The following is a 16,915-nucleotide window of genomic DNA, read 5'->3' as shown; positions in this document are numbered from 1 at the left end:
AATTCAACTATTGTACTTAAAAATAATGCAAATCATTATAAGAAAGGTGGATGAAATAAGTTTAATTTTAAAAAGCAAAAATAAAAACAAAATTGTTACCTACACCTTAATATTCAAGGTTTCGTTTTGTTGATGGAAGCCTAATATTAAACTTCAATACAATTTCTATTTTGGATAAAGTGATATGATCATATATTCAATTGGATTAAAATTAAATGTTGATAATGGAATACATCCCAACAAGTACACTTTTAGTACTCATTTGACAAATCCAAATTTAATTTAACCATAATTATATTTTGCCATAATTTGTAATAATTGCTCAATTGACCGTCAAATCAGATCACTTCATATACATACATATATATATTCTCTATTTTAGTAAACTCTAATGAAGATCTTAATTTCGACTTTTCTTGACTATTTACCACAACACCCAAGTCAAATCGCCTGTAAGTGTACTTAATCATTGATTTGTAATTTGTTAAATTAAACTAATTCTGGTATATATAATCTCATTTAAATTATATCTCATGGAATATCATGCAAATATATTCTAATAACAACTTTTTAATTGTAAAATCTTAAATTTGTTGTAGCAATGGTAACGACTAAAAATAACAATAATTCAAAATGTGAGAAACATAATTTTTTTTAAAAAAAAAAAAGAAAAAGAAAAAGTAAAGGTCCAAAAATAAATAAACTAAAAGACCAAATAGTCAAAATAGCTAGAAAATAGACATGGACATTGAAAAATCTCATTAATTCATTCATACATGTCATTAATTAGACGACGGGAGAAATTGACTACCTTAATAAAATTCTAGTTGTTCTTATCACATGCCCATAATTTTAAGATACGTTGAATTAAACAAAATATATAGTGTTACGATCGGATCCATCACAATACTTTGTTCGAGTTAAATAGTCAAATCACTTTTATTTATAGTTGTTATTCAATCCTACTCTCAAAGAGAGTCGTAAATTTCTAATCTAATTAAGCTTTAAGTGAAATTAGTAATAAAGAGGAGTATAGTTTAGGTAATTAGGATAATAGGATATACATTATTAGGTATAAATATAGAAACTAGGTAAACAAAACTTCTCCCGGGAGTACAAATTAAATAAAATTGACCACTAATACTCAAAAGTAATGGGCTCTTAATTACTCACAAAATTCTCTCAATCAAATGACTCCCTTGTTATACCATAATGTACAGACACAAAGTTTATATGTATTTATTTATTTATCTATCTTTCCAAAAGAGAATATTTTACCCTTTTGTTTTACTTTTTTTTTATATAATTTTTTAAAACGGCCGTACTTTTATAAAAAGATATAAAAGCATACGGAGATTGGAAGAAATTATTTTTTTAAAATTTTTTCCTCCCCCCTTTTATCCTTAGGCGCTTGACTTGGCACCAAGGGAATAAAAAACCCGATAATGCCCCTACTTTACACGTCAATTTAATTAAGGAGTATCAAATCGAGTAACTCCATAACGACATGTCGGCATCGAAATCCATAGAATTAGCCCCATAGTCGTCATTGTCGTTCCCCACACAATTCGGCGGCGGCAACAGCATTGCCTCCGCCATGTCCGCCAACAACCCCGGCATCCCAAACACCGCTTCCTCGTCCAAATAAAACATCCCTTCCTCCTCCTCCTCCTCCTCCGCCGCCGCCGTCGCGCCGGCAGCGGCGGTCCTCGATTCATCCTCCGGCGGGCGGAAGGCCTCTGCAGCCTGGGCTGCAGCCCTCTGAATGTCCTTGGGATCGACAGTAGCCGGAATGGGAAGAGTGGAGGCAGAATCAGCAAAATTAAGACAAGCGGAGCGCCCACGGAGGGCGATGGCGGCGACATCGTGAGCGCGAGCAGCCATGTCAGCAGTGGGGAAAGTTCCAAGCCAAATCCTAGTCTTCTTATTGGGCTCTCTGACTTCACAGACCCACTTGCCGGAGTTACGCCGTCGCACACCACGGTAGATAGGGTGACGAGTTTCCTTAAACTTCTTTCTACCGGCTCTTTTCTTCGGGTATCGGGACGCCAAAAGAAGCTCCTCGTCGGAGTGATTGGTACGGTGGCAGGATGTAGAAAGTTCATCGGAAAAATCCATATATGTGGGGAGTTAGTTACGAGTGTTGGTTTTGTGTGTGTGTATATATAAGTTTTTTTTAAGGTTTTGTGGGACAGAGAGAAAGGGTTTTAGGGGTTTATTTATAAGAAGGAATTGGAACACGGAATTTGGGATGGAGGAGGATGAGGATACAGGCTGTTAAATTGATGCAACGGTTTTAATTTTATATTTCGTTTTTAAGGAAAATTAGGGTTGGTTTATAGTTAGTTTTAAGTTGAGCAAGTTGAGGTGACACGTGTCCCATCTTCACTGGGGATTGAAAGGGAATGAATGTATGAGCTGGCACTGAGAGAGACAGACAGACATGTTCAGGAAACCGATGCACTAAGTCCCCGGTTTTCCTTTTTGCTGTCACGCCCACACTTTCTACTACTCTTCCTTGTCACTTATATTTCATTTCTTTTTGCACTCTAACACCGTTCAGCTTGGAATTAATTATTATAATTGGTAGATTATGAGTATAGATTATTTTAATTTGGATTATAATAATTTGTATTTGAATGGTAAACTATTTTTATTTGATTAGAAAATAATAAATAATGTAGTAAAGTAGAAAATAGAGGAGGGATGACAAATAGTAAACATTATAGCAAAAAGAATTTTGAAATAGTATTTACTATATTTAATTATAAGTTATAAATAATTATATATACCTATATTATATTTGGTGTCCTAAACATAGAGTCAACTATAATAACTCACTCCACCAACTTCTAATTGGTGCTCCAAACAGCCCCTAGTTTGTTTATTATAGTTCGTGATTATTATAATTTATGGATCGTAATAGTCTATAAATTATAATAGGTTGTATTTGAAATGTAAATTATTATAATAGTCTATGTTTGATTTGAGTAAAAAATAATAAATTCTGTAATAAAAAGGGAAAGAGAAGATGAGTAGAAAACAGTAAACACTGTAACAAAGAAAAACTTGAAATAGTATAATACTGTAGTTAATGTAGGTTATAATAATTAGAAACACTAACTATTATAATTGGATTCTCAAACATAGAGTGAGCTATAATAACCTACTCCTCCTACTTTAAGTTGGGGCTCAAGCGCCTCCCAAATTAATAGTAAATATGAGCATAAGCTTAACTAGTAGAAACTTATACTTCGATCTCTCAACGTTATATGTCGTCAAAAAAGAAACTTTTAAATTAATAAACAAATATTCTAGACTTAAAATGTTTGTTGTTATTCTTTTTTCATATGTTTCATTGATTCCTTTTTACTATACGATGGAATATCAATTTATTTCTTATGCCTATATTAAAACTATGAACGTATGAGTGAAAGTGTATACATGTCAACAAAAATTTAATTATTTTGGTAAAAACATATATATTCATGACTCCTTTTCGTCTCCTTCGCACACCTCCTAAACTTCTCTTCTTATCCTACTCGATCTTCCCTTTTTTGTTTTTCTTTTTGGCCATAGGTTCACTTTGGTGTAGCTTTCGTCTCAAATATTCAATAGCTCTTATAATATATATAAACTACAAGATTGTTATTTTATTTTATTTTAATTTATGTGATACCTGAAAGTTCATTATTGGAATGTAGATGTTATCAATGCTACCATTTTACCCCAAAAAAAAAAAAAAAAATGAAATGAAAATTTATTGGAAAAAAAGAAACTAGTACCAAATGCATTCACTACACCATAGTCTTGAAAATAATAGACGAAATAATCAAAAGGTCTTCTATTTTGCTATAGAATATCTAGCTCGTTGGTATTTAAAGTGACCATAAAGTGTCAAGAATGTATATATCATAGTGTCTTCTGGAGGTGAAAATGAACTTGAACATGCCCTAGACAAGCCTAATGCACATTAACATATTACTGTAGCCACAAAAATGTGAAAGTAAATTCAAGGTCAAAATGAAGTTAAATGTACGCCTAAGTAAGCCCAATTAATCCAACCTAAGAAAAATTCTTAAGTGCCTAGTGTGTACTCTCAAAACCTACCAAATGGTTAACAAGTGTTGAAATGTTTTTACTAAACTAACTTTCAACATTTCGAAATTCATCTAGCTAATAATATATATGACAAAAATCACAAAATAGGTTTAAAATCTAACTTTAATCACATACAAGATGTTTAAAATCAAACTAATCACACATCTAGATTCAATTTTCACATAAATATATTATTGGTTCAACATAATCATATAATAACCTCCGAATCAAATTTTAATCACACAAATAATCTTTAGATCATGGTTAATGAAATAAATAGATTTTTAAATCACATTTTATAAATTCACAATAAATTAAACATTACAATAATCTTAGTGTAATTAAACAAAATCAGCTCTAAATCAAACTTCAATCACATAAATAGCCTCGTAGATACAACTTATTCAAACAACTAAGCTGCCCAACTTGAACACATCATAGATTCACAATCAAACTTTAATAATTCTTTGACCAAATCATGACTTTTAAATCAAACTTCAATCAGATAATGACCTCTAAATACATTTTAATCACACAGATATTCTTTACATTACGTGTTGAATTAAACACATAATATACTAAAAAATCAATTATTTTTTAACTGCAAAAGGCCCAATAACAAAAGAATCATAGTACAGGAATTATGAGACAAAATTCAAGAGCTCAAAATCTTGTGGACTTCTACCTTGTGTCTTGCAATGTCGTACAGGTACATGCTGGAGATTGCTAGGTGAAAGACGCACTATTTAACATTAATTGCTAGACTATGCATTCTCAAAAGAAAATTTATTATTCGCATTTTTAGCAAAATTCTACGCATCACGATTTTATCGAGAAAAATATATTTTTTTTCTAAATTTTGAATTTCTATTTGAGTTTTAAGTTTCAAAATGTTCTACATTTAGTACGTTTAATTTCAATTTAGTCTTTAAATTTTAAAATATCACAATTTTACACTTGAGATTTGAGTACTATTTCAATTTGATCCATAGTGGTTTTAAGATTTTACTTTTTTTAACTTCAATTTTTCATTAAATACTCACTCCTAATCATTGACGTCAATGTCCTTAATTAATTTTAAATAATTATGAAGTGGAAATTTCAATTTATGTTTAAACATGATGAAAAATAGTGAAACTTAACTAATTATAATTATATTAATTATTTTAAATTTATTAACTTACATTAATTCTAAAGATGAAAAATTGGTATTTAGTGAAAAATTGAGATAAAAGTAAAATCTTGTATAAATCTTGAAATATAGAGACCAAATTGAAGCAAAACTCAAATGTCAAGAGTAAAATTGTAAAATCTTGAAACTTAAGACTAAATTGAAACTAAACTCAAAACTTAAGGAAAAAATATGTAACATTTTGAAATCGAGAAACCAAATAGAAACTAGACCCAAAACTTAGGGACCAAAAGGATATTTTTCCTAATTTCATTTAAACAACTTACGGTAATATAATCTATACGATATTAAAGGGCAATAAGGGGAGAATCTTTCTCTTCCCTTGTTGCCCCTAAAGCTTTTGTGAATTCCTATTTTGTCCTCATAACCCTTCAATAATGTTTGTACTAATTCCTTAAACAAACACATCTCCTGGAAAAAGGATATCACACATTTTCGACTTGATGCATTACTTCACATCATAACTAAATTTCATATAAGCACATCCCTTCACATTATAACTACAAAATCTATAGACATATCTATTCATGTTGTAGCTACCAATTTTTCATAGTAATGCAAATTTTTTTGTTATTCTTTGGCTTTATTTCCATTTTTAAAGTGTCATATGATAGAAATAATTCTAGAATGATAGTATAGAAGTTTTCATTATCCATTTTAAGATAGTCGCATCCTCCTCTATATCTTCGTTTTATTGATTTTTTTCCAGTAGATTTTTGTTGTCACCGCCACCCAGGTCCCAAATCTCTAATTAGATGGTGAAGTTTCTATAGAAACTCTCTAGGGATCTTCCATTCATAATGTATATTAGTGAGTCTATTCTCTCTAAACTTTTTTCTTTTTAAGAAAGAGAATAGAGGATATTAAGTAAAAACGATTGGAAAGATGGAAAGATTTGAGAAGATATTTTCTATATATTATTACATCAAATTTGAAGACGGCTAATATAAAGAAACATAAATACAAATACCTAAAATAAAAAGGAAAGATACACATGTCAAGATGACACTGGACAATAATTAATAATCAAATAAAAGAAATCAAATAGTACATAGTTAACCACGAAATAGGGTAGAAAAGCAAGTTTAATACTATGATTTTACATTTAGTTTGGATTGATAAAATACATAGGGTTGGGGGGTTAAAATAATTTTCTTTTTAAATTTTGATATAGTAAGGGGGGTTATGAGAAATCGAGCAAAATCTTTTATCTTCCTATTTTGTTATTCATTTTAAAATAAATATGTATTAGATCTTAATTTAAATTGTTTATACGTTTTCTTCTTATAAATGTATGTTGTTTTAATTTTTAATTTTTTATATTACATGTATTCTCTTTAAGAAGAATACAGAACAAAAGGCATCCTTTGGTAGCAGAGAGGTGTACGGTATTGTGGTGTTTTTTCTTTCTTTCTTTTTTTCCCCTAATTTTAGACCTTTTCGATAAACATAGTAAACTTTTGTATTTTTTCTTCAAGATCAATAAATTTAATTGTCAACTCGTGCACACTTTTTAATCAAATTTATAAAATATATTCTTTTTTTCTTTTGTCTTTAGAAATGATTCTCTTTCGGTCTGTGTGGTACTTTATGCGATGATGAGTATGTTATGTGAGGACAAAAATTACATAAAAGCTTTTTTGGTGAAGAAGTTTTACAAAACTTAGTATTGCATTTACATGGCTTGAAAGTGAAATTAGAATGCACACATTATGAGGTTGTAAGTTATTACTAATCCTAATTTTCTTTTAAATGTGATCATATACTTCACACAACCATTCAATTTATATATATATTTATAAGTCACATTTTTAAGAAAGATGTAAAAAATTAAGAAGAAATAGGTTTAATTTCAAAAATCACAAACAAAAAAATGAAATGGCTATCAGAGACTAGAGAGGCTTTAGTCTTTGGTTTTGTATCTTTGAAAATTAAATTTATAAAAACTTCAAACTCTTATACTCATGTGAATATATTTTAAAGAAATTATTATAGAAGAAAAAAGAAAGAGAAAAAAAGATTAAAAATGAAATAGTTATGGTTGTTTGTGTATTTTTTCTTTATATTTTATTGTTTTATTTTGTAGATACCGAAAGAAAAAAAAAAAAAAGGTAAAAAGAAGGATTTAGAAGAAAAAGAGGAAGGATGGGAGAAGATTCGGAAAACGTGAAAGAAGGGATGGGGGAAGAAAGTTGGAGAGTGGTGTGAGGTGGAGAGTAAGACAAATTAATATCTTTTACATGTGACGTCACACAATTCTGTTTGGCAACACGGTTACAGTACGTCGCTACCGTCCCTTCCTAGGTTTTCCCGCGGAAACGCGTGGACCACGTGCTCTATTTTTCCACCTCCTCTCATTTTCATTCTCTCTCTCTTTTTATGTCACCTTAAACAGGCATCCTGATCATATAAAATACATTATGTCATTAGGAAAATAAATCCAATATCCATGTTCATCGATCTTTTTAAAACAGTTATATAAATTAAATAATTATAACAATAATACTTAATTAACAAATAGGTAACTCTTAATTATTAATATTTATATTCATTTATATTAGTAAAATTTGGTTGCTTTATATGTTGTTAATTAATACGATGAATTTCGTATTATAATTTTCCTCTTCTTATATGAGTGATGATATCATAAAATTAAACAAGGACGAATAAGAAAGTGCAAAGAAAAATGAGTCAATTTATTTACAAATATAGCAAAATATCACTATCTATCACGGTCGATTACTAATAGACAATGACATTTTACTTTATTTTAAAATATTTTTTAATAATTTTACCATTTAAAACCATTATCATCTATATATATATATATATATATATATAGAGGTTGGATTATTGAAATTTAGATTTGAAATTATTTAGGGAATAAGTAAAACTAATAAAAAGAGAGAGAGAGAGAATTGAAGGGTAAAAAGTTGACATTTTAAAAAAGTTTTTAGTTGATGTGGGTAGCTAATAATATACAGCGAGGCACTAAAAGGAAATGAGGCTTGTGATGAAAGTGAGCTCTCGTCACTTTGCCAAAGAAAAAGTGAGCTTGTCCAAATTCATCCAACTTCATTATTATATATCATTATTTTTCATTTTACGAACATTAAACTTTCCTTCTGTATTAATCTTGTTACCTTTTTGTTAAATATTCAATTCAAAATTTTCTATCCTTTGATGAAATTATAATATCACAACCAATTGAACTCGGGTTGCTAGTAGCTTTGAACATTTTAGTTTAGACACATTTTGCTTGCTTTTGACTTTGTGGTTGTTTGGATTTTTTTTAGCTTACTCCTTAATATTTGTTATCTAAATTTAGTGTAATTTTGTTAGCTGATTAATTGATTTTTGTAATTTTACTATGAGAAGATATTAATTTCTAATATTCAATTCCCAAATTGACCTAAAGTACTTAGATAGAAACAAATAAAATCCCTTTTAGATTAGAATATTTCTTGACATCCAAACTACCAAGTTGGTTGTTTGAATAAAGAGATATGGCATAAAGGGATGCTTCCTCAAAGGCTCAAGTTGGTCATGTCCATATCTCACTTCATGTTTTCATTTCCATGATGAAAAACATGTTTTTTTTTTTTTGTTTTGTATTATTTTGTCATTATTGTGTTATTTTTAATAATGGAATCAAATTTAGATGGAAGAGAAAACGTGTTGTACTATATAGAATCTATTTTGATTTATGAAACAGTGTAGTTGATATGACAATATTTTGGTGTATATTATTCGTTTTATATTATAGAAAAAATATATATTAATTTATATTAAAACTAATATATGATTTTTTTAATCATTAAAATGTCTCATTTTTAAAGTTTTAGAAATATAAACGCCATAAGGTCCATAAATTAATTGAATGTCATTAACCAAAACAATCCAAAACTTTTAAAACGTGTTCTATCTATAGACTATAATTCATATAAATATCATTGAATTACTAATGTGTGCTAACATTCATTATATTAGGTTAACCTTTGAATTATATGTTTCGTGTTTCCTCTAAAAAGTTGTAGGTATGAAACTTAATTTAAAATGTTACCTAAAATTCTAAAAGAAAACAATTGGTATGTTTCAATATTTAAAAATAGTTATAAACAAAATATTACAATATATATATATATATATAGCAACAGTGTCGGTGATTGGGTTCAATGACAGAAATTAATATATTTTTTATATGATCATTATTTATTCACATAAATTGAGAAGGAACTTGGATATTGTTGATAAACCATTATCCTAGTTAATGATTCATAATCTGTCATAATTATCGTTCGTATAAATAGTAGTAATTATCATTTTTCAAGAAAATAAAAAATAAAAAAATAACCGTAGTTATCGATTTGACGTGTGTTTTAGCTCCTACAACATGCACAATATATTTTTGGTTGGCTTTGTTTTATATACTATATATTTATATATTATCGAAAAGGGTTATTTGATAGTTATATGGATATATGAGATCATTTTAATTATAAAGGTTAAACAAGTTGTAACCACCATATTTTTTCTTTATTTTATTGACATTAAATTCTTAATTAATGTTATAGTTTATTTTGGATCGAAAGGTATAAAAGGCATTTAAAAATGATAAGATCAAGAAGAAGTAATACATGCCAAAAGTGTCAACTAAAGACGAAAATAGACCTAAGAAAGGGGGTTGGTCTGAGCTTGGCTCAAGCCAATGACCTCAACCTTAGCCTTGAAATGTGTAACGAGACATGTTTTATGCATGCCCTAGCAAAAAGTAGCATTTTAGGCCCAAGATATAGCTTAAGGAAGATGCTCGACCTCGGACCCGAGGTTGAGACGAACCCTAGCCAAACATGAAACCAGGCTCACCCCTTGACCTAATCAATTATCTAATTATTCTTAAGCGACTTGAAAATCCTAGAGAACACTCTAGGTCAACTTTCTTTATAAATACATCATCATAACTTTATGTAAGGTAACTTGAATCCTACCTTCAAACTCTCTAACTTCCACATTCTGCATCGAAGTGTATGCGACAAGCACCATATTGAGTGCAGGTCTTTTCTTTTGCATGCCACCTTCTTCTCCCATTCAAACAATTTACTATTGATCTCACGTGAATGTCAAGTACAATTTTATTAAATTATTCACGTTTTTAACACTTTTCAATTATTTAAATATTTATTTTATTTAATCTTTAATAATACACATATATAATTTTCCTCAAATTCGTTATAAAACACGTGCAATTTATGTGGAGTTACAATCGAAAAAAGAAGAGTGATGATTGAAGAATGATTCTTTGATATCATTTAACATGTGTGTGGCATTGGAATAACCATAATTATGTTTTTAACTATAAAATGACTAATAATAGTGATATGGCAAAAGAGTCACCAATTTTTGAAATAATAAAAAGGAAATAAAATTGGAAAATGTCTCCTTAAAGTGGAAAAGGAAGAAACATATTGAGAGTGGGAGGGAGATGGATTCCTCAAAAGTAAAAAAGAAAAAGAAAAAAAAGAGGCAGTGTGAGATTGAGATTGATGAGCTGAGACCAAGTCCCTAAAAAGAAAATGTCAAATAGACACGTGTTGGAATAAGAAGAAGCGGTCATTTTCAAAGGAACAACTGGGTGTACGCTTATCCAATCCCATCCCAATATGGTCTCACGCGCAAAAGAAAAAAGAAATAAAATAAAATAAACTGTAACTGACAGTTACACACCCAACAGATTCAACCATATCCAAACCGAACCCACCTTCCTGTTTACTTCATTCCTTTCGCTTTCAACTATTTTTTTATTTATTCATTTACTTATTTATTATTTTTTAAAATCTAATTACCAAAATCAACATACTTCAAGATAGTATTTGTAACATTAGTGCATCAATTGTTCATCTACTTGTACTTATTAGGTTTTTAATTTAATAGATACAGTCAAATTTAAAATTTAAAAAACAAATTTAAATTAATAAAAATTTATGTTTATATCTCTACATTATCATTTTCATTACTTTTTTTTTTTTCTTTTCAATATTTCTTTTCAACCTCATCTAATGATAATTTTGTTCTTATTATTATTCTTTTAAATTATGAGGTTTCATATCTAACTACTTTTGTAGAGTAGTTTTCGCATTTCCCTTGAATTATAAGCCATTTTTTTTTCATTAAAAAATCAATGTTTGAAAAAAAATTATAGTCTTTTTTCTGTTTTTTTTAAGAAGTTTTCAAATTCTTTTTTTAGAAAGTAGATAAAAAAGAAAAAAAGTATTTAAAACTTTCTTTGTTGGGAGGGTTTGTCACTTTGATCTTTGAATTAATAATTACGTATCAATTTAAATTAGGAACTTTTTAAGTGTATTTATTTGCACCCTTATATCATTACATCTTTTCTTTAAAAGAAAAAAAAAATATCATGTGAAACTTACAACTTTGTTAATTAAACTCCTAAAACTTTCATAATTAAATAAATTTAGATAACTTTCAACTAAAATTTCTTTTGAAAATTGTCAATACACAAATCATAATATTCTATTTTATTAATTCAACATTTGAAGATGTCCTACACACGAGTAAGTATTAAATGCATGGTAGATTTCAAATATAGTCTTAATGAAGAGTCTAAATTGATTTACTTATCATAATTTAGATGTTTAATTTAAAGCAATATATGTTTAGTGTGATATTTTTCATATTAAGTCTGAAGAAGGGTATAAATTGATACATTTAAGAAAATTATAAGTTTAAATTGATACAGCTCCCAAACTTTAAGGGTATAATTAAATTAATTTTTTTAAAAAAAGTCATAGACTAAAATAATATTTATAAGCTTAATTTTCAAAAATAGGAAACTTATATTTCAAGTGCGATATAACATAAGATGTTAATATTTTCCATTTTATTTGTTCACTCCTATGTTGGACTGCGAGGAACAAAATCGAATAGAATTGAGCTGGTTTGATTTGGTTCTGTTCAATTCGATTTGTTTCATATTTGATATGAATCAATCCAACCTGAACCAATTTCACCCCGGCTCCTAAGTTTTTAAATTTGAAAAATGATATACATAATTTTAGAATGGTTAAATTTTGTCCCTTCCCTATGAAAGCTTTAATTCTATCCGTGAAAATTTAAATATCCTATCATCATAAAATACTATCAATGTCTTAGTTATAGAAGTCCGTGAATTGAATTGAGTTGTATTAAAATATTTTTTAGACTCAATCCAATTGTTCCAGTCTTAAATTTTTTCAACCCAAACAATTTATATAAAATGCATGTTACCTATCATATTGAATAGACTTCATACTAAATAATATCTTTCAAATACATCAAACTTCACTATTATTCACAATTTATTGTTGTCTTACTTTCATAAAACACTCAGTCTAATTACAATTTAACTCTTCCATCTCATCTAATGTTTAAATAAATAAAAATAACAATAGTAATTTCCAATAATAAGACCACCATTTTTATGTATATATGTATACATGTGTATATGTGTATGTGTATGGTATATCTGTGTGTATGTATATATATGAATATTGTATATGTGTGTATGTTGTATCTTAGTCATTTTTTGTGTTTGATAAAATAAATTGAGATTAAATTTGTTAAAATCATTTTCAAGACCAGTTCTCTACTAGATTTTCATTGTAAAAGGATTTTCGTCGAATAGAGTAAGATCGCAGTTAAAATAGACTAAGAATAATATATACATATATATATAGGGGTAAAATGGGGAGAATTTCTTACATTCACATTTTTTCTTGTTCTTAAACATATACCTATTATAACCTTAGATTTAATTGGGTTTTTTTTTTTTTTATGGAATTAGACTTAATAGTTAGTCATTGATTCAATTCCCACCTTTCGTGAATGGTTAGTTAATGATTCAAATTTCACCATTTCGTAAATTTTAGATTTAAATAGATGTAGAGTGGTTAAATAAATGAGATGATTTCTTTCTTCGTCATTCCTTCACCATCCTACAGTCACTCCCACGAGTTATTCATTATCCACCATGTTCTCATCCTAAACTCTATTGCTATTCTTCTCTTTTTCTTTGATACATGCCCCACTATCTTCCCCTCAATTTTGGACAAATTTAGTACATACAGTCTACCAACCTCTGCTTTCTCCATTTCGTTTCTCTCTAGGTACTTTTCATTTCCATTTGATATTTTTCATTCTTTTTTTCATTATTTGTGTTTGGATTAGTTTTCACGTTAACATCAAAAGGCAACATTGAGAATCCATTAATTTATTTCTCTATGTAAAGGTAATGTTGTCATTTCAACCTTAAATCTTCATGCATTTTTTTTTAATTTAGATTTTTATGAGTGAAACACTTAAATCTTAGAGGATTTAGATTGTGTTTGAGAGAAAATTTGATTTTTTTTTTGTTAGGGATAATTGCAAATATAGACATTAGACCCAAAGTATTAGCAGATATAATATAATGTAAAAAAATTACAAATATGGCCAAATTTAATTAGTCTATCAGTGATAGACTATATTATTAGTAGGAGTCTAGTAGTGATAGACCATATCATTGGTAAGAGCCTATGAATGATAGAAGTCTATCACTGATAAACTTGGCTATATTTGCAATTTTTTTTTAAATGATGTTATACACTTAGTTATTATTCTTAAAAATGCTACCAATTACAATTATTTTTTTTCTTCTTTTTTTTTTATGTTTGATTTTAATTAGATGGAGATTCATTTGATTATGGAAATTTATGAGAAAACCTTGAAACTCCATTAATCCATTATTTTTATTTTTATTTTTTTTATATTCACCACGTCAAAAGGAAGCCTTGAGAATTCATTAATTTATTTTTCTCCATGTAGAGGTATTGTTGTTATTTCAACTTTGAATCTTTATGCATAATTTCTTTTTAATTTTTAGATTTTTATCGAGTGAAAATCTAAAATCTTGTAATAATAAAGAAGAAGAAGGGGAGAAAACACAATGATTTTACGTGTAGAACCCCTTTAACAAATCAGAGTTGAAAAAAATGCTAAGGTGACTTGCCACAGAAACGTAGATATAGGGAATCATTAACAACAAATGTAACAACAAAATACCAACAGTAAGTAAGCAGTTAAAGAGATACAGAAGTTGGTAACTCAGTTCAATGAAATCCACCTACGTCTGGGAGACAGTGTGCTCGGGAAAGATAATCCACTAATATTAAAGACTTGATCAATTTACAACACAGTACTTATTTGTAATACACGACTACTATAACAACTCATGTAGAACTCAACTCATTGATCACCTAGGCTCCCCTAGATGTGAGACTCCCTCTCAAATGTACTAAGGCTCCTATCTGGAGTTAAGTAGGTGTCGTTAGTTCTACCTAACTCGAAACAAACAATATTTATAAAGCTCAAACAACAACCTAATTAACTCGTAGTTAAAGTGGAAGTAAGAGGTTGATCCACAGGAAATGTTATTTAATCTTTTCTTTAACCAAGCTTAACTATGAAAGCTATAAAATAGGGGTTTTTAATTAAAACAAGAAACATGCTAAAAATAAGAAGATAAAGGATAGTTGTAATCAAGTTTAGAACAATCTTGCTTCTAATCCAAGTTAGACGTTCATTGCAATTCTTATCATTGAATTCTACAAATTTAATTTACAATACAATTAAGCACGCAATTACTTACTTAATCTAAATTATACTAGTCTCTACAAAGGTGGACAACTAGCATAACCTAATCTAGAAAGCATCCTAATCAACAATTAAGGTAGGATAGCCCTAACCTTAATCTATTTACATGCTTCTAGCTCTATTGGGATCCTTAGCGGTCATATAGAAGAGAAAACACGCGCATTAAGTTCTAGGATTCAATTGCATCAATTAATTGTTAAGATAACTTACTCAATTAACCAAATTTTCTCTAAATCTAGTAATTAGTGTGTCATAGGATAGCCATTCAACACACAATCACTATTGCCTCTTGGAGATCTTGGCTAGACATAATATCAAACACATTAAAAGCAATGTATTCAATCATGAGTGAATGTGACAAAACCAAGCATCTAGGCTAAACATGCTCAAGATATAGATCATTTAACATGCTTCAAGAATTAAAATCAGGTTCAAGAATGCTCAAATTTAGATTGCTAATGATAAAGAAAAGTAGAAAACTAAAAAGAATTTGCAAGAACTCTTGAAATAGAAATTGAAGGAACTCTAATTATAGAGGACCTTTGAGCGGAAGCAGATTGTTCCAAACTCCATTGTGAAAGAACTCAAACATTTATAATCATACTAAACAGATTATGCATTAAAGATAAATTATAGCATGCTTTTGAATTAAATACAAAGGACGAGAGAAACAATACCTTTGAAGAACCTTTCTTCAAGTGTGTCCCTCGATCAAACTCGAACGCAATGATCTACTCGAACTCGATCTCCCTCGAACACTAGCAACGAGTAAAACTGAATCCTCAAACAGATCCGAATACTACCACAAGATTACCTTGGTATTCTCGGTGTGAGAATCCAAGAGTTGTGAGCTCTAACTTATTTTGGATTGAGGTAAGGATTAGAGTAAACGATCAAGTAAGCGACAAAAGTATCGTGTAGAAGATGGGAGCCTATCGCATAGACTCGATACTTGGTCGTTCATAAAAAAGTACTATTGTATAGTAAACTCAATCTTGTTGTTTAGTCACTCGATAGTCAATTATGTGTGACGTTTCTTAGAATGATTTGAAAACAATTTTTCACATATAATCCACTTAGCCATAAAATCATATAACCACCTACTAAGGTAGTTATTGGAGAAAAGGAAATTTAATTATCATATAGTTAATAAATTATAAATAAATACAATAACTAACTTATCATATTATATTTATAACCTATAGTTTTAATATTGCATCATATACAATACATAAACCATAGTTCTTTTTCTCTTTTTATGGCATTTAATATAAACCTCCAATCAAATAATAATGTATCAAATACATCATATCAATTATATCATATTAATTGAATTAATTGAATTATATCATATAACAATCAAATTTCCTCTTGTTAATTTGAACATTTCAAACTAACCCAGAAACTGATTCTCAACTTGAATTTATTGAGCTACCAAGGGAAACTTATGGACCTGTAGTTTGAAGCACCAATGGTACGTGAATAACTGACTAAACTCTTTAATCACATTATCCACCGTCCGTTAACTGTCGAGCACTACATTAAAGACCGACAGCTGCACTCTTCGCACTACAGATATATTTCTATATCCATTAGATATAACCAATCAACAGTATGATGACCCTTCACAAATCGCTCGTAAGTACAGCTGAGCCAAATTATCATTTTGCTCTTGTAGCTGCATCTAACTCCTTAAGTACAACTGATTCCTCTAATGAACAATAGATCATAGTCCTACTATGACTAAACCTCTCTCGGGCCAAAAGAGGGTATGACGCCGCCTTGTTCAAGCCTTGGAATCAGCCCTTAAGGGAGCAAATTATCTATTTACCCTTGCATTGGGGAATGAGTGAATTTCATCTTGTGTAGCTGAGTTTTCAGCTCCCCAATCAGACGAATCCCCAAAATGGTAGGCTTGTTGAGTCGGCAATCTGG

At 29.1% G+C, this 16,915-nt stretch overlaps 1 protein-coding gene across 1 annotated transcript; it reads right to left on the bottom strand.

The window, feature by feature from the left end:
• Positions 1-1,045: 1,045 nt before the first annotated feature.
• Positions 1,046-2,290, bottom strand: LOC120092926 (dehydration-responsive element-binding protein 1D-like). Its single transcript, XM_039051169.2, has one exon. It carries the CDS (start codon positions 2,116-2,118, stop codon positions 1,483-1,485), a length of 636 nt encoding a protein of 211 aa, XP_038907097.1. The 5' UTR covers positions 2,119-2,290; the 3' UTR covers positions 1,046-1,482.
• Positions 2,291-16,915: the final 14,625 nt, after the last annotated feature.

The sequence above is a fragment of the Benincasa hispida genome, chromosome 12, assembly GCF_027475165.1.
Source record: "Benincasa hispida cultivar pf3 chromosome 12, pf3_genome.v1.1, whole genome shotgun sequence".
NCBI classification, from domain to species: domain Eukaryota; kingdom Viridiplantae; phylum Streptophyta; class Magnoliopsida; order Cucurbitales; family Cucurbitaceae; genus Benincasa; species Benincasa hispida.
Note: the sequence above shows the minus strand (reverse complement) of the source record. Positions and strands in the feature narration are given on the sequence as shown.

Excerpts from the sequence above, each read along its gene's own strand:
- LOC120092926 (XM_039051169.2), bottom strand. The coding sequence starts at position 2,118 with ATGGATTTTTCCGATGAACTTTCTACATCCTGCCACCGTACCAATCAC.